The 21,871-nt window shown below is 32.2% G+C and overlaps 3 protein-coding genes across 4 annotated transcripts in view; 2 read left to right on the top strand and 1 right to left on the bottom strand.

Moving 5' to 3' along the window:
- LOC149901919 (uncharacterized) overlaps positions 1–5,319 on the bottom strand; it is a 106,145-nt gene extending 100,826 nt beyond the window's left edge. For both annotated transcript variants that reach the window (XR_016457590.1, XM_090110656.1), the window contains exons 1-4: positions 4,978–5,319; positions 4,736–4,897; positions 4,178–4,410; positions 106–844 (exon numbers count right to left, since the gene is read on the bottom strand). Coding sequence is in view for 1 of the 2 variants with exons in the window: in XM_090110656.1 (XP_089966782.1) it covers positions 106–844; positions 4,178–4,410; positions 4,736–4,897; positions 4,978–5,039 (1,196 nt within the window). In the remaining variant the exon portion in view is untranslated. The remainder of the gene's footprint in view (positions 1–105; positions 845–4,177; positions 4,411–4,735; positions 4,898–4,977) is intronic.
- A 1,755-nt stretch (positions 5,320–7,074) lies between these two features.
- On the top strand, positions 7,075–12,386 carry LOC149901918 (alpha-N-acetylgalactosaminidase). Its single transcript, XM_090110657.1, has 10 exons — positions 7,075–7,181; positions 7,790–7,944; positions 8,573–8,747; positions 9,075–9,249; positions 9,846–9,928; positions 10,370–10,528; positions 10,928–11,140; positions 11,596–11,724; positions 12,057–12,132; positions 12,229–12,386. The coding sequence occupies exons 2-10, from the start codon at positions 7,790–7,792 to the stop codon at positions 12,306–12,308; spliced, it is 1,245 nt and encodes a 414-aa protein (XP_089966783.1). The 5' UTR covers positions 7,075–7,181; the 3' UTR covers positions 12,309–12,386.
- A 5,012-nt stretch (positions 12,387–17,398) lies between these two features.
- On the top strand, positions 17,399–19,709 carry Hmgs (hydroxymethylglutaryl-CoA synthase). The gene has a single exon (XM_090110772.1). The coding sequence runs from the start codon at positions 17,785–17,787 to the stop codon at positions 19,156–19,158; it is 1,374 nt and encodes a 457-aa protein (XP_089966898.1). The 5' UTR covers positions 17,399–17,784; the 3' UTR covers positions 19,159–19,709.
- Positions 19,710–21,871: the final 2,162 nt, after the last annotated feature.

The following is a 21,871-nucleotide window of genomic DNA, read 5'->3' as shown; positions in this document are numbered from 1 at the left end:
ATATGTAGTTATTACATGCATCTAAGCGACCGATTTAAATGAGTTGATGAACCGGGAGGCAAAATTGAGTAAATTAGAGCTCGTAAATTAAAAATTGCCACTTACACGATAGAAGAAACCTTCAATCGCTTCTCAATAAGCACAACATCTTCTTCCTTGTCCTCATACTTATATTCCTCATGAACATTTGCAAGCACAATGCTGCCAGAGAAGTTACTGCTCACACCACTACTAGCTGACGAGCGTCTTGTATTAAAAACCTTATTTTCATCACTACATGACGATAACCATTCATTCGTCTTATTTTGCATCACTATCACAGCTTTGTCCAAATCCCTTGAATTGTCGTCCGTTATAAGAGACTCTTCCGTCAATCTGCTCTTGAAATTAGACGAATTCTTCTTTTTCAAACTACTCTTCGAATGGTAATTAACATGCGTGATGCAGTTTGGAGATCCGGGTAGAGAGAAGTTTTCGTACATACTAATTCTTTGCTTGAGATCATTACTTTCTGTAGTTTTGTCCACCGTTTGTTCTAGAGGTTGGATGCCGCTTATTTCTACTTCTGCTTTCGATTTGCACGTTTTAAACGTGTTTATTGTGTCGTTTAGATCTTCTTTATCTTTGATGTTCAGGTTTGTTAGGTCTACCAGCCAGGGTTCAGACTCGTCTATGAGATAAGTGTCTCCGAGTATAGTGGGGTACAGTTTGTTCATGGTAAAGGTGTTCTTTTCGCACCACTCTCGGACCATGTCAGATTTTCGTATGGACATACGTTGTTGTTGGTCATTGGTAACGGGCTCATATTCTGCCACTACTTGGTCTGTTGATACTAAAATTTTGTCTGCAAAACGATACAAAATTTGGTTAAATTATAATGTTTGTTAAACTCATTGAATGTTTTTCAGTTCATAATGTATAATTTAATGAATCGAAATGATGATATTTTAAAGAATAAAATAAGGAAGACACTTAGAAATTTAGTTGTTATATTTTTATTTTAACAAAAAAGTTGTATTCGTTGTCTGAAATATAACTATCCATATATGTACGTGGTCTTTATCAATTCATTTCATAATAAATATCCAACCTTTACCATTTATGCCATAAGTATCGCCCACATAAGTATCGGCGACCGGACGAAACACTTTAGCATAATAATTAGGAAAGCTACCAATTACGGTCAAGCCTCCGCATTGTTACTTCCTAAGTCCGTCAGGTTTTGGTTTTTGGCGCAGTCGAGTCGAATATAAATTACCAACTATTTTAATGATCAACGCCCACAATCTCCCTACCGTGCGTGGGTTCGATAATAAAGTACATATTATGGAAAAAACTAATAAACATGCATCTTGTGTGAATCAATTTAATTTTATGACCATATAGATCTCGATAATTCTGTAATTTTGCTAACGGTAAGTATACCTAAAGATTTCGTAAGAACCCGAAGTACAATGTTTGTATTGATAAATTTAAATGTTATTTTAAACAAAACACATTACAAAATAAACCCTGCGTACCTATGTACATTATAACGAACATTCGCTCTAACTACACAATGACAATATTGAATAATAATCTACTAACAACTATGGAAAACTGAAAAGCGTGTCTTTGTCAACAAAGTTAGGAAGTGATATGCAAACATACAGACAATGAAGAGCCCACAATCGTATTGTACGAAACAGGCTCTCAGGAAGTTTACCTGTACTTATACGCTTTAACACGCATAATTGATATACAAATATTGTATCTGTAACACCAACTTTATGTGCATCATGTAAGGCATCATGTAATGTTAATATTAAGTGCTTTGTGATCTATTTTCATTTTTCATAATAGATTATTATATCTCTATGCGTGCAAAGCTTTCATTTTATTTGTTAATATTCATACGTTAAGTTTATTACGTGAAATTTTAATATACGTATAGGTACTATACCTGCAGTAATGAAAGTAAACGGAACAAAAAAAAAATATAATAAATCTATATTATGTATATATCTGTTTTTTTTTTTGCGTTACTCAAATCTACAAAATACAAATACTTTGGGGATACAAAAGAGAATATTCCACGAATAAGTAAAAAAATGCGATTAGGAATGCGAAGGGCCTTATATTCTTTAGCCAACAATGGGTACTGGGTAGTAGGTAGAGTACATCGTTTTCTGTTGAGTGTGCAATTTCCTAATGATGCATACAAGAGCTTTAATTTATACATCCTTTTTAACGGCTGTTGCTCACTTTCATCAATTATCTTTTTTATGCGTGAATAAAGTAGGTAGGTAAATGAAGAGCATTGGAATACTGAAGTCTTGATGAGGTTAACTTTTTGAAGGATTATAAAAATTGAGACAGTTACATTTTCTTTAACATTATATTAAATTAAAATAATTTTAACATAATATAATATGTAGGTTATCATGGTTACCTACTATGTATCTGATATAGCTGTTTATAGAATAATAAAGACCATCCTGTAGCTTGAAAGTAAAGATAGTAACAAAAACTAGCTAGTCTTTTTTTACTGTCTTTACTTGCGAGCTACATTTTACATAAGCCAGATTTAACTTTATAAGATTAAGCAAATTTTTAAAGTAAATTCTACACTTTCAGCTATTATACCCCATATGGCAGGAAAATAAGTTGCCAATCTATAAAGTGCAGTGTGGGAAAAATTATAAATATTTTACTTTCGCGAATTACCTAGCTCGCAGCCGAGATCTGTTCCCGCAAGAACTTGTTTAGCGATTCATTCACAAAGGAAGTGTTGTGAAACTTAAACTTTGTGTGACTCATATCAGGTTGAAATCAAGTTGTTTATATTACGAAATTCTTGCGTAAGGTTATGTTGTGTTTCGTTAAAATTTGGTAATTGCAATTAGTGTATCCTACCTATATCTAAACTTAAGAAAAAACATGTATTTTATGTTTTTTTTTAAACATTTACTTAGTTATTTAATAATTAATATAAATTTTAAAAATATAAGTAAAAGAAACTGTCCGTAGGAAATTACTAAGTACCTAACATAAATGTATTTTTTTTATATCAAACCTAAAACCTGCTAAATTAAAGATTTTAAGTTTTAACCATGTGTCAACCCTCATCTAAGAGGAAAAAACAGCAATTTTATTTGGTGTGTATCAAAATAATTTACATAAAACACATAACTCTACAATATACATGATAAGGAGGAAAGGTCAGAATTAAAAAAGTATTGCATTGTAACAAACAGGAAATAAACAATTTTTATTTGAGGTATCAAAATTCCAAATATCATCAGATATGGAATAATTTTTTTTTGTTATGTACTTAAGTACATAAATAAAATAATAAAATTTACTACATAATAAAATTAAGAAAGCATTAATAATAATAATTAATCAATTGATAAATTTCGTGAGCATTTTTATGTAAAATATTTTCATTTGTGTAATTATATTTTCATTTGTAAACAATATAATTACACCAGTATTACATAAAAACCAAGAGATGATTTAAACAAGGCATAATACACCAAATATAAATATACATATATAGCAATGTATAAGAAACAGTGGCAGGTGCTTTGCTCAAAATAACTTGCCAATTATATACCAGTATTGCAAACAGATGGAACTTAAAGCTGCACCATTATAAGATTGGGACCACCTGTTCATGCACCTTGTACCATGAACCATATTTGAACTCATTTAATTTCTTTGAGTCTATCTATATAAAATATAAAATTTTAGTAATACTACTTATAACTGAAGAACGACTTTATCTTTACGACTTTATCTAAGAGCAATAAAGGATAAACAAATAAATAATAAATAAATAAGAATGAATGACTGATCAGATTTTAAGATTTTTTATTTTAGTCAATTTGTTTCAATTTTCAATGTAAAATAAAATAAAAATAATTATTCCCGTTCACGCTTTTGCTCATAATTAACAATTAACAAACTGAAAATATTAAAAGACCTAAAAATTGTTTTTTTTATCACCTTGATTTAATTTCATTTCTGCTATTTTCCCTTAAACTTAGTTATCGGAATGGTTACCTTACTATTTCAAAATACATAAATTGCTGCCTTATGTACTGTTTTAATCCATTTATTGTATACTTACTTGTGAAATTTTTTAACATGCTGTGGTACAAAAATTGACAAATAAATATACAAATTGACTCACCCAAATCTATAGTATAAGCGCAGTGCGACCCAAACGAGTCATCCTTGTCGTCCACTACATTATGTAGATAGTCGTACACCTCCCACTGCTGTTCCCGCACAGCATAGTCAAAAGCCGAGAAGCCGTCCAGGTCTCTCTGGTATGGATCGCCTCCGCAGCCTATCAGCAGCCTTAGGTTATCCACCCTGCCCCATATTGCAGCTATGTGGACTGGTGTCACACCATCGTCATTACTACAATAAATTGCTTATTTGATTTTCGGGACTTGTATGAATTATGAAATACATGAGTGATGAAATATAAGAAAATATTTTTTTTATTCCTACATTATCTTCGATATAGAGTAATTTAGTAAATTTGAAAGGTTATGAAAAGTAAATATTGTATTTTTGTACCTGACCTAGTAATATTTTTCTGTCAGCTTTAATACTTTAATAATTAATTATAATAATTTCAATAAATATATTTCAAACACTAATTGAATTTTCTGTAAATAATTAATTAAGTATTATAAGGTAAAAGGTAAATTTAATCTAGGATAAATGGTATGAAACTTACATAATATTTGGGTCTCCTCCATTCTTTAAAATTATTTCAGTGCATTCTTTTGATTTATCCAATGGTTCTATTCCTACAGCTAAATGTAAAACTCCAATACCCTTACATGGTAAAATTATATTCAAATCTATTGTATTTTCACTCAAATACCGATCAACACATCTGTAAATAAACAAACTTCACTAGTAGCTTCATTATTGACAGTATTGTACTTGTTCAACGTTTTAATATTATTGTTTTACCTCGATTCGCCACTTTGAATCAAGTCGTATAATTTAAAAAGCTCTTTATACAACGTGCCCATGGTTTTTGCAAATAGAAACTAAATTAAAAGTCTGCGAGCTCGCGACTTGTATGTCTTCATTTCCTGCGGGATTTCCTGCTGGCGATATCACTTATATTAAATCTAATTATAGATTATGAAATTTATTTCACTCATATTTGTTATATTATCAATTATCTTCAAGGTTCACATAATAATTCCACTTTTAAAATCACTATTAGAATTTTTTAAATCGCACGCTCGATTGTTTTTGTAATTTTTTAAATTAACGTCAGTCTCAGGCGGCGGCACGGTTTTCTTTGTTTACGATTGGATGCGTTTGCGTTCCATTATAGGCACGCCGCACGATGGATGTGGAGAGTTCCGTTACGCTATAATATATTTTTAAAATAAAATATTTTTATTGTCACTACAATAATATTTTTTCAAGCAATTTAAAAAAAATGTAAATTGTAAATAAAAAATCTGCAATGTGGTGATTAAATTTTACGATATTCATTAATAATTATTGTGTTGTTTACATAAAAATTCAAATATTGTACAACTGTATGAGGGTACAAGGTGCCCTAAATAGCTTGCTAACCTTTTTTAGCTTGTAAATTATAACTTAGTAGATATGAAATTTCTATATTGATTAGTTTTAATCGTTTCTTTTTACAAAAAAATGTATAACGGATAGTTAATCAGTAGACCTTTTAGTAGTAGGAGTAGGTAAATTAAATGATAATGATGTACACTGTGGATGTACATAATAAATTATGGAAATGTGATTTGATGATATTTTTAATTCATAAATGGCTTGAAAAGTTTAATTAAATCTTAATAATTAATATTCCCTGTAATTTTTATAATAGTAACTAATGTAGACATTTCTTTTACAATATAAAATGAAATTTAATTAAACGAAATAAGAAAAGTCAGCCCACTATTTGATACAAATTTGTTCAGCTTCCTATGTTTAAGTTTTAGAATTTTAACATATAAATGGGTTTGTCCAGCTCGTTGAACTTTCGACCTTTTTATGACCACGCCTCAGTAACTCGACCGGAGTAATGAAATTCCTACAGAAATTAAGATAATATTATGTTGATAACAGCAGTTTGTTGTTTGAAGATATCAAACCAACCGATTACTGTAGGTAATTCGAAACATCATTGAATTACGCAATCCGACTAGGAATTTACATTTACCTTCATGTTTCATAAATTGGTCCCGTCCTCCCACACAATGTGAAAACGGCCTAACCAATCTACATTTTGATGTGGAATTATGTAGAACCATGTAACATGTTACAAGTACCAACATACGTGCGTAAGTTCAATAGCCCGTGTCGGCATAAACAATAGACAAAGAAAGCTTTGTGATTATGGATCTGGAAAACGCTTTATCACGACAAAGGTAAAGATGTTCTACATTCATTATTCATATTTATCTCCGGTTATAAATCATTTCTCCTTAAAAATATGAATATTTATTAGAAAAATAAGATTCTTGTACACAAAAGGTAAGTATATTATATTACTAGCTATGCTGCGCGGTTTCAAACGCGGACGAACCCGCGGGCGATAGCAAGTATGTACCTATTTCTATAACTTATAGCACACGTATAGACAGGTAGATAGGTAGGTATATATAGTTATTCTGGTATAAAAGCTGGGTCATTAAAATCTATTTAGTGGTTTTCGCGCGAAAGACCACCATACATTCATACATTCTTATTTCTTAAATAAATTTCGCCTTCATATACCTAATATTTAGTAGGGGTCCTAAGACCCCTAAGACTATGTATCTATTAGCTAATACATACTCTAAGGTAGGGGTAGTATTACCACAGTTAATAGGTACATAGCAATGTATAAATAAGTAGGGCTCACATAGGATGAGCAATTTAACATTTGATTCTTAAACGAACTTTGAGCTAACCTATAATATTCATATTTGGAATACATTGAAAGTTGTAAACCTACTTTGTAGTTCAAATTATTATTCATGTCACGATTCTACTAAAATTCACTAGATACCAACTAGATAGATAATAGTAATAGCGTGCTGCGTTCTTAAAAACATTCCCATGTTATCACCTTCTCCAAATGCATATATTGTAGAATTTTAAACACACATGTATTGCGTTTTGCTCAGTCATAATAACGAGTCGTTTGTAAGGTAGGTAATCTGTATAATCTTACAATCAATATCAAGGTGTGTTTGTAGTTTAATATTGTAAGAGCAGTCTACAGTTGCAGTCTATAAAGTCAATTGCAGGCTCAGGGCTGTAAGAGACAAAGATTTTGGAAGAAAAAAAACTTCGTAAATATAAAGTAAAACAGTGGGTAGTTACATATTTACAGAGTAGATTCATCGACAACACTATTTTTGTGTTATTAATCACTAACTAGTAACTACCCATTTAATTAATATTTATTAACTTACGTGTTCACATTATGATCAGTTAAAGCATAAAGCTAGCATTCAAACTAGTAACGATTTAACTATATTGTTAAATTACTTATCTTGTTAAATTTTAATAATAACACTTGCCGATGTCAACGACAGCGAGCCGGGTGCAATTTTCAGACAGTTGTATATTGATGTGATGTCCGTTTAGGACGCGTTTAAAATTTATTCACGAAGAAGATTGTTACTTTGAACTTAAACGTTTAACAGCCTAGTTATAAGTTTTAGATTACAACTAATCGAATACTATTTTTATTAAGTTTAAACTTTGTGTAACAATTGTAATTTATATTGGCGGTAATATTTATTCAATACAGATGAAGTACAATGTTGTGATATTATTGTGCGTGACGGTGGGTTCGGTGCTTGCCTTGGATAATGGCTTGGCTCTGACTCCGCCCATGGGTTGGTTGACCTGGCAGCGGTTTAGATGCATTACAGATTGTAAGAAATATCCCGATGAATGTATAAGGTAAATAAATGTTCATATTGTTGTTTTAAAATATTTTGAAGTTTTATACAATATTAGATCAGGAACAACAAAAACATACATTTGGGTCGATAGTTGAAAGTGTTTATCTTTTCTTAATAGAGAAGCATTATCATATTATTATGTTAATGTAAACAACGCTTTTACGATTGATAAATGTTATTATTACTGCACAAGATAGAAGTTTAGACAGTTTATCTGCTAATTTCCATATTTATGATTAGTTGACAGACCTCTACACCACCGATTTTCTAATAAATCATCCAGGAGGATTAAGTAGTATCACACGTTGTATTATACCAAAGCGTTGCATCTGGAATAAGCGTATTTCTGACTTGCACCTTTAAAATTATTAAAAGTTGTTGTAAAATTGACCCGAAGCGATAGTTTTTCCTTTATGCTACAATTTTTTTAACAGGCGCAAAAAATGTAACTAGGTTAAACTGTTCCATGTTAAAATGATAAAACAATTAAAAAGTAATTGAAAACCAATGCGGTACATTACGTATATATCATAAATCATTAGCACAATTAAATAAAACAGATTAATAAACGATTAGTACCAACCTGTTATGTCGTGTACCATAGGTAACATAGATATTGTTTACAGCGAAACTCTCATAAAACGGACTGCGGATAAAATGATAAGCGACGGTTACCTAGCCGCGGGGTACAATTACGTCGGTATAGATGATTGCTGGATGGAGCATGATCGTGACCGCGAGGGGCGGTTGGTCGCTAACGGGACTCGCTTCCCGAACGGCATGAAGTATATCGGGGATTACGTAAGAATGTATTGTTGGTCTTGTAGTGTGGATAATTTTTGATTAGATGTCGTGATCACTTTTTTGCTATGGTCTACTTGTATTAAAATTCCATAGAGATTGAGGATGCTACCATAATTTAAAAAAATATTATTATGTACGTCGTGCATTGGTCGAAAGTATTTATGTTTAAGAAAATGTAGGGATTATGAAACAAAATCAAATAAATTCACATGACATCAAAACTATCCATTTATAATACATAATTTTAATTAACTCGCTAAGAAAAAGATTTGAGATATTTGTGATATATATAACTATCTATGAATTTTAGCATATAAATTTCAGTTACACAACAAAGGCTTAAAATTCTTCTTATACCAAGACTACGGGAATAAAACGTGTGCGGGATACCCAGGTGTTCTTGGGCATGAAAAAACTGACATCGACTCTTTTGTGGGTTGGGGCGTCGACTATATCAAACTGGATGGCTGCAATGTTGAAGTATCGAAAATGGATACTGGTAAATACCCAAAGTTCATACAAAAGACCTTGGTTACAGAGTAAAAAAAAACTAAAAAGTACTTAATAAGAGTGGTGTTTTTAATAAAAATTAACCGTCATCATAGGAATTAGGAACGGAATTACTAGAGACCATAGAATTTTAGTAAATTATGTTGTTTCTGAACATTGGATAGCATAGCGTAACTAGATACTAAATAAGAACGTAGAATTTTTTGTACCCTTGTGCACAAAATAAGAAAAGTCTTATACTTATGCCCTTCTAATTTGCCTTAAAAGTAAAATCAATTACATATACATAATATGCTTTTAGTTACCATCGTTTTATGAAATTTATCGTATTAATTTCAGTCGTAATTATTTTTAAAGTGAAACTTTTATTACATCGTCTCAAACTTTTTGGTCTGTGTAGCGCATGTCGCGTGTATCGCGGCTGCCGAGTAGGTATACCTACTCGGCAGCCGACCGTCAAGCGACATGCGCTACACAAAGCAGTGTTCGGAACCGTTCGAACAGTTTCACTTTTACCGTGGTTTCATAAAACCACACAACATTTTTTTTGTAAAAATACCCGCTTATAATAATAATTGTTTTCAGGCTATCCGGAATTTGGTAGAATGATGAATGAAAGTGGTCGACCAATGGTGTACTCGTGTAGTTGGCCGGCCTACCAAGACAAGGTGAAGACGAGGAAAATATGATTTGCTATTACATTTTAAAAGGAGTTTACTTTTCAAACAAAGTCATAAAAGCTTTACGGCGGGTTTTTCTACTTCAAAATATTTTTCATTTAGCTTATATTGTTATGCAAATTAAGTTTGAGATAGTGTATGAAAAATAACGTCAAAAAGTGTCAAACAGCACATTATCAGCAAGGCATTTCATCATATTAAATTAATTTATCCTAACTACCTATCTAAACATATTTGTTTTTAAATATTTTGACTTAAAAAAACGTGGAAGTCCTCAATTCGACTGTATTTTTTTTTGAGTTTGTCACCCCAGAAATTATGGCTGGATGAACCGTTGACGATACTTTCTAATTGAAAATTTTAGTGCCTACCATTTTTTTATATGACATTTTTTTTGTGAAAAATAATTATTTACTAATTTGACTTCAGCCGGACTACGCTTCCATAAAGGAGCACTGCAATCTATGGCGGAATGCGGATGACATTCAGGACTCTTGGGCGTCTCTAACAAGTATAATGGATTGGTTCGCTGACCGACCGGAGTTGGCGAGCTATGCTGGTCCAGGGCATTGGAATGATCCTGATATGGTAGGTATTTTGTAAAATAGGTGATTGGGAATATGTTATTTAATTAGAGTCATCGAATTTGCTACTGAAATATATATAAAACGGTAGTTTTTTTTCTATTTTTTATTTCGGTTCATCCATGATTTGTCTAGGTAGACAACTCATAAGTCATAACCAAACAGGTGTTTGGAATTATTAGTTACTGTCTGTCATTTACAGAAAATAAAAATTTATTATTACTTATATTAACTGATAGATGGGCTAATCCTAATATATTATTCAGAAGCACACCGGCCATTAATATTCTTTATTAAAGACAGAAGTAGTGCCTACCATAGCAATAACGTACAATTATAAAAAAAAACATTGAAATTTATAAAACGACGAATTCTCTTTACAACATTATATTCCCTGTTTCAGTTGCTAATCGGAAACTTTGGTCTCTCGGAAGATCAAGCACGTGTTCAAATGGCTGTTTGGTCCATATTGGCTGCACCATTAATGATGAGTGTAGACCTTGATACTATAAAAGATGAATTTAAACAGATTCTACTAAACTCTAAGGTGATCGAAGTAGATCAAGATGAGTTGGGTAAGCAAGGCATGAGGGTGTGGAGCAAGTCTAAATGTGAGGTAAGAATTGTTTATGTAATATACATATAAAATTGTCATTAATGTACAGTCGTATAAAGTCTTAAAATACATGTGAATATATAAGATATGACATACGAAGATCTGTTCTTAGCTAAGGTTCTTAGAAACAGAATTTATATGACGCGACTAAAAATCATAGTCAATCATTAAAAATATTATAACTAACTAGTTCTCAGTAGGAATCGAACCCGGAAGTTTTGAAAATTTATTTTCTATTTTCAAAATTTATATCATTAACGTCTTAAATAGTAAACCTTTCAAATGAATAAAATGCATTGTATTTGCCTCAAATTGTAATTATTATTTTTTGTCCAGTTCCATAATACTTTCTTACCAAGACTTCAGAGTGCATGACGTAAAGGCTTCTAAGATATTCTTTAATGTCGAAGAACACTAGTTATTATTAGGTAAATTAAAAAGTACAAATCTTTTAGATATGGACCAGAGAGCTCTCTACGGGCTTCGCTGTCGCGTTTGTGAACAGGCGAGATGACGGCGCACCTTACACTTTAAAAGTTACATTTGATGACATGAAAATACCTAAACAAAACTATATCGTTCAGGTATTTTTTAAATATATTTCTTTGATTCGTTAGAAGAAATTCATTTATTTTATTTTATTAAGTTTGGTGACATTGATGATTTGATTATGGTTACCTACTAAGTACCTACTTACTTGAAATTTCTAATCAATGAAGGTTTTTACTTTTTATTAACTTGGATACAATATCATGACTGACATGACATGAAACTCAAAATTAAGCAGATAGACCTATCTGCTTAATTTTGAGTTTCATGTCAAGTATGTAGATAACATACCTGTATGTTATCTACATACTTATCTTCTTAATTTTGAGTTATAGGAATTTTTATTGCAATAAATGTTATTTTACAGGAGTTATTTGACCAAGAAAATATAAGGAACATTAAGGGCCATGACGATAAATTCGAAACTCGTGTGAATCCATCAGGTAATTATTAAGCACTCAAAAATAAATAGTAATACATACTTAATAGAATATGAATAGAATATGTGTTATAATTATAAATATTATTGTTAATTACAGGTGTGAAGTTCTATAAGTTTGTACCGGGACAAAATAATGAAATAAAACGGTCCGCGGAAGTCATCTATATTTTAACATAATATTTATTGTAAATATATAATTCTAAAGTACAATCAACATAAACCATAATCACAATTTTGAAATAAATTATTGAGATATAAGTTTATATTTTACAGTCTTTTATTTCGCATTTCGCATCCTGTGTGTATAAAGGTAGGAACTCACTTTATTGCAAAGATATAAGTGTTCACATGTCTCAAGCATGTCTCATAGGTATTATTTCAGATATATGTTTTGTCATAAAAAAATTAATACATACTTAGTTCTAATGATGTGTTAATTTATGGTAGCTATGTATAGATTCAATATATATAGTTAATACGATTGTATAGAATTTTATTATTCTAAAGTCATGACTTCTGTAAATCGTGACCATAAAAATATTTCGCTGAAACTACACAATACACATACTATGGATAATTCCAGTTCTACACAGCATAGATTCGTGTTGTAGGTAATCTGTTCTGTAGGTATTAAAAATATTTATGTTGTCTAACTAGGACTGTAACTATAAACCGAAGTCCAAAGTAAATAATATTTGCGAAACCACCATCGAGATATATTACTAGAGGGGTTATTCCAAACAAAAACATTGCGCGCGGCCGATGTGGTGGGGTACGTGTGGAACGAGCGAGGCGTGGCTTCAAGTTCAAAGATTAAGCAATGCGTGCAGATGCGACACATTGTGCAATCTGTTTACTCGGTACTATCTGGTGGTACTGATACTAGGGAATTAATAAAACGAGGATTTTATATTAAACTATGTATTTTAATTTCCTTTAAATAATATCAATTTATTAAGCTTTTGTCGTTTTGTGTAGTAATCAATAGTTTTATCAGTTTTTGCTTCATGATGTAATTTAAATGGATACGATGATTCAATGTTGATGGCGTTTACGTATAAGAAACTCACATTTTGAAAAATCTCACGCGAGATTCGAGGATGGGGGAGGGGTTGAATAAATTCTCACGACATCTCACCAGGGGGGGAGGGAGGTGCAGAAAATTTAAAAAAACACCTCACGTAATTTATGGACGCCCCCTTACTCGATCACAATTTTTGTAACTTTACTATAAACGGAACTACATTTAAAAATATACTTTATTTATTGAGTTATAAGGTTGCTTCCATTCTGTTTATTTACATTCTCAAAAACATCAATCGCTGCAGAGGTGGCTTGCGACAAAGGCGGCTTGTGTCAAAGGCCTCGGCGATATCATTTAAGAACATAATATTATGTACTTTAGGCTAACTTGTTATAAGATCTATTTTACTTTCTTATTAGTCCATTTGACAAGGATATTGGGTAAGATACCTATTGGAATAATTTTATTATTATGTATGTACTTATTAAATCCGCGAATAAAAAAAATTTTTAGTCGTGAATATAGAAATTGGGTCGCATTTTTTTAATCCGCGAATAGTGAAAACACGAATAAAGGAAGCGCGATTAAGGAACTTTTACTGTATTAGTTTCTGTGAATGTTGTGTTTATTTGTAATTGTTGTGCATAATAATTTATAAATCCTATTGGAACAACTATTGATTAGGCTTTTTTTAATAAATAAAAATAGGTAAATAAATAAATATTACTTAATATAACCTACCGTTTTACTTTGCGTAGTCGGGTAAAAGTATAAATATTTAGGTACTACACCACGGTAATCTTTCCTAGTAGATATTGTATATACATAGTTAAAAAAATCCAGTTACATTTTTTTAACAGACTCATCGATAGTGTCACGTCTGTGCTGTTAGTCTATGAAAAATGGCGCGAAACGCAGAACGCGTGGTGATTTTTCGCAAAATGATAACAATATTAGTAAAATGCATGACTTACTCATAATAAGGAAACTTACTGGTGAAAAGTCACTCCTCGGGCTTTGTTTGTATTATGGGAACTGTTAAAACAATATCTAAGCAAACACGAAGGCATTTTGAACAGAGCAATAACACGTGTTGACGCGGCAAGCGGGGGGCACAGTCCGACACAGACTAAAGAGACTTGTGATTCTTACCTCTAGCTCGTGTTAAAGAGAGTGTAGTAGCGATCGCCTCTCTAGTACGTAGTACATTCTATCTCGATGGAAACCACACTTAAATCTGTCAATTGGAAATACATTTCATTATCTTTACGACTGACTTGACATTGGCAGAATCCGTCCTCTATGGGATTGGGAAGGCCATAAACAAAGAAGAAGAAGAAGAAGATCTTTACGACTGACAAAGTACTAAAGTCCGAAGATAGGTCTAATAACATTGATAAATAAGCCGATGTAGTAAATCTTTACATCTTTAATATTATGGTAACAAAGCTTTGTTCTTATTAATTTATATGGTTTATTTCGTCGTGCTGTACTAAAATATTAAAATTAAAATATATAATACTAGAGGTCCGCCCCGGCTTCGCCCGTGGTACCTACATATTTCGCAATAAAAGGTAGCCTATGTCCTTTCTCGGGTATCAAAATATCTCCGTACCAATTGGTTCAGTAGTTTAGGCGTGATTGAGTAAAATACAGACAGAGTTACTTTCGCATTTATAATATTAAGTATGGATTAAAATTTATATATGTACTTAGGTAGGTACTTACAAGAAAAACATCTGCGAAATTCTTCTTTAACCCCGGTGAAGCCGAAACAATGAAATAAATTATGCACTTGTTAATTCATAGATTAGGTAGGTACTCTATACGTACATGTATATTGATAGTAACTATTGATACCTACAGGCAACAGTAATGTAGGTACAGTATCTACTTATACTTATTGATGTAAAGAGGTTCTCAAAATCAACATAGTTTTTGCTTCATTTACACTTTTCTTTAAGTTTTATGTCAGTTATATTTTAAAATCTATTTGTACAAGGTTTTACAGCGCTTCCTTATTTAATACCTATGTAGAATAACTATACATACATTACGATTTACATTATAACCAGGTCATGAACTGAAATGCCGTCAGAACTCAGAAGCGTAAATAAAGATAGTTCAATAATAGTGCGATAAACTTATTTACCGGAAATGGTAATTTATCATATAAGTATAATAAGTATATGTCATGGACGTATAAAAAAAGACGGACGCCGTATTACGAACAAACAACGTGAAGCCACCATAGTAAGCTAGCGATCGTGTAAAGACAATAAACACGCACACACTCTCACCATAGTAAGCTAGCCGGCCGCCATTACGTCGTGAACTACCGACTGATTAACTGCGTCACTGTTTCACAAAAAATATTTAAAATGCCGTCTTGCGTGGTTAAATGGTGTCGCAACAGTACAATTTTAAATAACAAAACACAAGGGATTACATTCCACAGGGAAGCAAGTTATTTCTTTTATGTTTTAATGACAAAATTATTACGGCAAAATTTATAGAAAAAAATACAGCCGCCATTGTCATCAGGACAGCTGTTGCCATGGCAACATGGCACACACACATGGATGTGTCGCCGCCATTACTAGGCTTCACTCAATGTTTAGGCGATATACCGTCCGTCTTTTTTTATACGTCCATGGTATATATGTATTAAATAAACATATTACTTTCAATGTGCTCGACGCTCGTATAATTATTACATACTAGCTTCCGCCCGCGACTCCGTCCGCGCGGATGTCGGTCTTCGCGTGGATGGTTTATTTCTCCATTTTGAGTAACTCTGACAATAACATCTTATAAATATCTATTGGACCCAAATACGGCTAGGCCTATAATAATACCCAACGTGTGTTCGCGGTTCTACAGAACAACGTCTATGGATAAAACTGAAAAATTAAGATTATTTTTTTTCTACGTATTTTTTCAGGATAAAAAGTATCCTATTTTACGCCCAGGATAATAAGGTATAATTATACCAAGTTTCATCGAAATCGAACCGTTAGTTTTCACGTGATGTCTTCACATACAGACAGACAGACAGACAACAATTTTTTTAATCACATATTTGGGTTTGGTATCGATCCAGTAACACCCCCTGCTATTTATTTTTTCAATATTTTCAATGTACAGAATTGACCCTTCTACAGATTTATTATATGTATATAGATTCTTGATGCTTGTAAGATGTCTTCGATACCAATCTGATTCCATTCGTTTGAACTTGGTACAGCTACAGCGTCCGCGACGAATGTAAATTATGTAAACAATAAAAACTGGTTGAGTGCTAGGTGGCCACCGAGTCGACCTTAGAAAGGTGACCGCTATTGGAGTGAAAGTTTATCATACTTACGTTATAGAAATTCGTGGTCACGATCGAGATCGTAGGACACGTCTAATTGTTTTTCAACAGATATTGTTTTAGAATTTAAGAAAGAACATGCATTGTCCACGGAAAGTACCTACTTATTACCTCCTAAAAATTTATATACTTACTTAAGAATAATATTATTTATAAACTGTATCACTGTATGACTGGGTAGGTACTGTTGGTTTATTATAATTCTTATGTATGTAGACTTAGTACCTAGACGACACGACGTACTTTATACTTAAAGCTGTTATGTAAATCCTTAATATTTTGTCGGGTATGAAATTAGTCTCCGATCTACTGAATATACACAAAAAAATAATCATAAAAATCGGTCAAGCCTTTTGTAAGGCGATCGATTACAATTAATTGATATTGTGATACAAGATAATTTTAAATGAATATAGGTAGATATAGATTAATCTAATCACTGCATTCTATAAAATAAATTTGCTTCCCGCTGTCTGTTGGTCCCAATGTATGTGTAACCTACCTACTAGATATTTAAAACTGCGGAACAGATTTTGATGCAGTTTTTTTAGACAGAGTGATTCAAAAGGAAGATTTATATTTAAATATAATATATAAACATATATTTACACCCGTCTGAAGCTGGGAGGGGGTCGCTAATAGGAAATATAACATTTAAGTCACAATATTAAAATATTCATTTTTGAATTATGGAAGAACACATATTGCAATTCTTATTTTCTTTTCATGGTCATAAGACGTCATAACTGTAAAATTAAAAAATTCAAAGGAAGATCATGTGATGAAACTTGTTTATAACGGAACGTTTAACATTCGATGTCATACGTCACTGTGATGACTGATGACTGATCACTGATGTATGTGGTGTGACAGCACCGGCTAGGAATTCATGTCAAAAAGTTCAATACAATCCCAAACTATAAAAAGTATATCTTTATAAATTAAACAATTACCAGTCTTTACGGCAATTACGTATTTCATATAAAAGGTTCGCGCCACGTAATTATTGTTATCGGACACTCGTGTAAGAGTAAAAGAAAGTTAGGTTAGTGGTTCCGCAGTAGGTCAATGGTATGATCATCGCGTGCCGGTTACGTTGTGCCTGACGTCGGTACTAAGCGAGTAAGGCGAGCATAGCGAGTCTGATTCAAGACGTGTTCAGCGTTAGTAGTCCGCGACGTACAAAACAGTTAACTCTGAGAAAATTCTGTGTTTAAGTATTCATCAGTGTTTTATTGGTTTACCTGAATACGATGGCTAGAGCTAAAGTAGAAAATGTGGGCATTCATGCCATGGAAATATATTTCCCTTCGCAATATGTAGATCAAGTGGAATTGGAAAAATTCGATGAAGTGGCAGCCGGAAAATATACAATTGGACTTGGGCAAAGTAAAATGAGCTTTTGTTCTGATAGGGAAGATATCAACTCTATTTGTATGACTGTCCTTCATAGACTCATTGAAAAAAATAACATCAATCTCCATGATATTGGCCGGCTTGAGGTTGGTACTGAGACCATTATTGACAAAAGTAAAAGTGTAAAGACTTTCCTCATGACATTGTTTGCCAAAGAAGGAGCCACAGATATAGAAGGAATTGACAGTACAAATGCTTGCTATGGTGGCACAGCAGCTTTATTCAATGCTATAAACTGGGTCGAGTCTTCATCATGGGATGGAAGAAAGGCCATAGTCATTGCTGGAGATATTGCTGTATATGGGAAAGGCCCAGCGAGGCCTACAGGTGGTGCTGGAGCAGTGGCCATGCTTATTGGACCAGATGCCCCTTTGGTCTTTGACTGTGGTGTTCGTGCTTCTTATATGTGTCACGCTTATGATTTCTACAAGCCAGATCTAGCCTCGGAATTTCCATATGTCGATGGTAAATTATCAATTCAGTGTTATCTAAGTGCATTGGACAATTGCTACAACTTATTCTGTAAAAAAATGAGAACTGTAGATCCTGATTTTAAAGGCCTGTTAAGCTTGGATGGTATGCTATTTCACACACCATACTGTAAATTGGTACAGAAATCTCTTGGAAGAGTCAGCTTTAATGATTTTCTAAACACTCCCTTAGAAGAGAGGGAAAAACAATTCCCAGGATTGTCACAGTTCAACGATCACAAAAGAGAAAATACCTACTTTGATAGAGATGTAGAAAAGGCTTTTATGACCTACAGCAAGGATTTATTTGAAACCAAAACTAAGCCCTCATTACACATTGCTAGGAATGTTGGTAATATGTACACACCATCCCTATATGGAGGTCTTGCATCATATTTAATAAGCAAATCACCAGAGCAATTGATTGGAAAGAAGTTTGCATTATTCTCTTACGGTTCTGGATTGGCCTCTACAATGTATTCAATTAACATCTGTAATGACATGAGCGCAGGGTCTAAATTAGAGAAATTAATAAACTCCCTTCATGATAGCCTGTCATTATTAGATAAGAGGATAAGCGTGGAACCACAGAAGTTTTCAGATATAATGCAAATAAGGACAGAAAACTACCACACAGCTCCTTATAAGCCTTCTGGGCCCATAGACACCTTATTCCCCGGAACATATTACCTTTTACAAATTGATGAGCAACGAAGACGTACTTATGATAGGAAGCTTTAACTTGTTTACTTGGTGTTGATAATGAGTATTTATTGTTTTAGTTTTTTAGTTCAATTATGTCCTGATCATAGACAATTAACTGGTTAATGTTCTTATTTATTTATGTGAAACAATGGCTTATTAGTTATAAATGGTAGATAATTAAATGACGGGGAATGATTGCAATGTGACTTTGAATTTTTTGTTTATAATATATGTAAATATATTCAAAGCAGCATTATCAAATGTTGGTGAATGTATAAAATATATAAATGGGATAAGCAGTGGGTTCTTAGTATTTGGTGAATTTTAAATTAATATAAAATATTTTATTTATTATGGAGCAATTATATTCATTATGAAATATTGAATAATTGTATTGGAATGTATTAATGAATACCTACTATGTGAGTGTTCAAAATAAAAAGGAAGAATTTATCAATATGTTTCAGTTCTATTGCACTTCTACAAGAAAGCAAAAAGTCTCACATCACATCTTACTTTTTGTTATAATGATAATTATGTTTACAATTTAAATGAAATATATAATATATTACATAACAATATCAAAAGGAATTTTATTTTTCTTAATTCTGTTTGCAGATTATTTTAATATACTAAATACTTTTCAACTTTTGTATAAAAATATGTATTACTTAACTGCTTATAATAATTTAGCAGAAGAGTTTGTTTGTTTGAATGCGTTACGCGATAATCTCAGGATCTACTGGTTCATTTACAAGAAATCAAATCTACAATCTTTGCCTGAGGTACTTTATGATAAAAACTTACCGTATTGCTGGAAATCGCGAAAAACTCATTTTTATGACCTTGGACCTTGAAAAAAATTTTTTCCTTACAGGGGAATGATGGGGAACTTTTAGACATTGTTTATAATTATTAATTATGTTTTCAACAACTTCACAGAAATTCAGCCTGTTGGGACTTTATGTAGCTTCGAATGTTAAAAATTGACCGGGCTAGCTACTTTTTGGCCAAGAAGTTTGCCGGGCGCTTGTACCCAAGAAGCTATCGATATCTATCATTTTTTCATGTTATGAATAAGTAAAAGCCCACAACACGTCTCTGTCTTTTCGCGATGACCTCAAAAAATGTTGATGAGATTTTGATGAAGATGCAATGTTATCACGAGAAAAAATAATTATTAAATGTAATCTGAGGTTTGTTGAAAATGTCTGGCAGTTTTCATAATACGTCTTCTTTGATATTTAAAAAATAGCTTAAGGTGGAATTGGGTCAAAGTCGAAGTCGAGTTTGCTAGTTAGGCAGGAAATAGCTGTTATTAGTTCTACTTCGGTGACCTAGTGGATTATCGTTAGGATTTACCTACATACTTACATTTGGATACCCTTTTTAACCTAGACATCATTCATATATGCGGCAAGGAAATGGTAAATATTTATATTTTAAAGGGCAAGGTTCACACACTTTAATCGATAAAGCTGTATAAATTGTTATTGTGGGGCTATGCTGTAGACTAGTAGAAGCAATTAAATAGTCTACAGATATAAATAAATTTCTTATGAACTCAATCACATTATATTAATAAAATTAGGTATGTGTACATGTATGTATGTACAGAATAATAGATTGGATTTTTTTTTAGGAAGAGTATATTTCCTAATGCACTTATACAGGGTGTCCCACTATTGGCACAGACTAATAATAATATACTACGCTATTGGTATACTAAAAGCGAAAGGACTTGTAGTTTTGCATACACTGATCTGACTGATCACGTAAAAAATACTTAAACAACAAAATTACGTCAAAAATTTTTTGCTAAATTTTTCCTGAAAATTCATGTTTTCTTCTCTAGCTTCGCGCAACCGGCATATACCGTTTCTCTGTGAGCATTTTGTCTATGAAAACATAATAACGATAGCTCACGCGCTGGTGGCAAAGTTGGGCGGGTTGCTTGATATGGGTGTACAAATAGAGTTTTAAGAATTCATCTATTTAAAAATGGCATACCTAAACTTTTCAAACATTGCAGTGTCCTGCCAATTAATTATAAATTTGAATTTCAGTTGCTCAAAGAAAACTTCTTCAACACAAAATATCAAACATTAAATTCTCACTCTTACCATACACGGAACACTACTCTTAATAAATTAATTAATTAACCATTCTCAAAAAACATGTATGGCCAACGACGTACCGCGTTCTTGATACCAGATATCTTGAATGGGTTGGATATTAATTTAAGAAATTGTATTACCAAAATAAACATAAAACGTAAACTTAAGCAATATTATCTAGACAAACTGTAGTTGTTGTTATAGTTATAAGGATCTATAAAAAAAAACTGTTATCTTTGTGCAATCTTTAGACTCAATTTATGTATTCTACAGTTAAACCGAAATTGTTTTGTTTTAAAATTATTGTATACGAACATTACTATAAACCTCAGTGGTTTTTTAATTCACAACTGTACACTAATATATCTGTAAACCTATTTTATTTCTGATAATAAATAAAAAAAAAATCTATTTGAAAAAAAATGCGTCTGGAATTTTATAAGTAAGTATTTTTTACGTACTCAGCGTATGCCAAACTATAACCTCATTTGAGCTTAGTATACCAACAGTGGGCTGTGGGCAGTGGGACGCCCTGTATAAAGTATCTACATACATAATGTGTTAGTTAAATAATAAGGAATTAGTAGAAATTAGATATCGGAAAGCATTCAAAATTATTTTTCTGCAATTAG

This window comes from Colias eurytheme, chromosome 16 (genome assembly GCF_061535395.1).
Source record: "Colias eurytheme isolate Ceu_HAF_F1 chromosome 16, ilColEury1 Martin Lab GWU primary, whole genome shotgun sequence".
NCBI lineage: Eukaryota > Metazoa > Arthropoda > Insecta > Lepidoptera > Pieridae > Colias > Colias eurytheme.
This window is presented reverse-complemented; position numbering and strand designations above follow the sequence as displayed.

What these genes read in the sequence shown, in the direction of transcription:
- LOC149901918 (XM_090110657.1), top strand. Translation starts at nt 7,790, where the DNA reads ATGAAGTACAATGTTGTGATATTATTGTGCGTGACGGTGGGTTCGGTG. An exon ending in AGTATCGAAAATGGATACTG is followed by an intron (nt 9,250 to 9,845) that starts GTAAATACCCAA and finishes AATTGTTTTCAG; the next exon opens with GCTATCCGGAATTTGGTAGA. An exon ending in AACAAAACTATATCGTTCAG is followed by an intron (nt 11,725 to 12,056) that starts GTATTTTTTAAA and finishes GTTATTTTACAG; the next exon opens with GAGTTATTTGACCAAGAAAA.
- Hmgs (XM_090110772.1), top strand. Translation starts at nt 17,785, where the DNA reads ATGGCTAGAGCTAAAGTAGAAAATGTGGGCATTCATGCCATGGAAATA.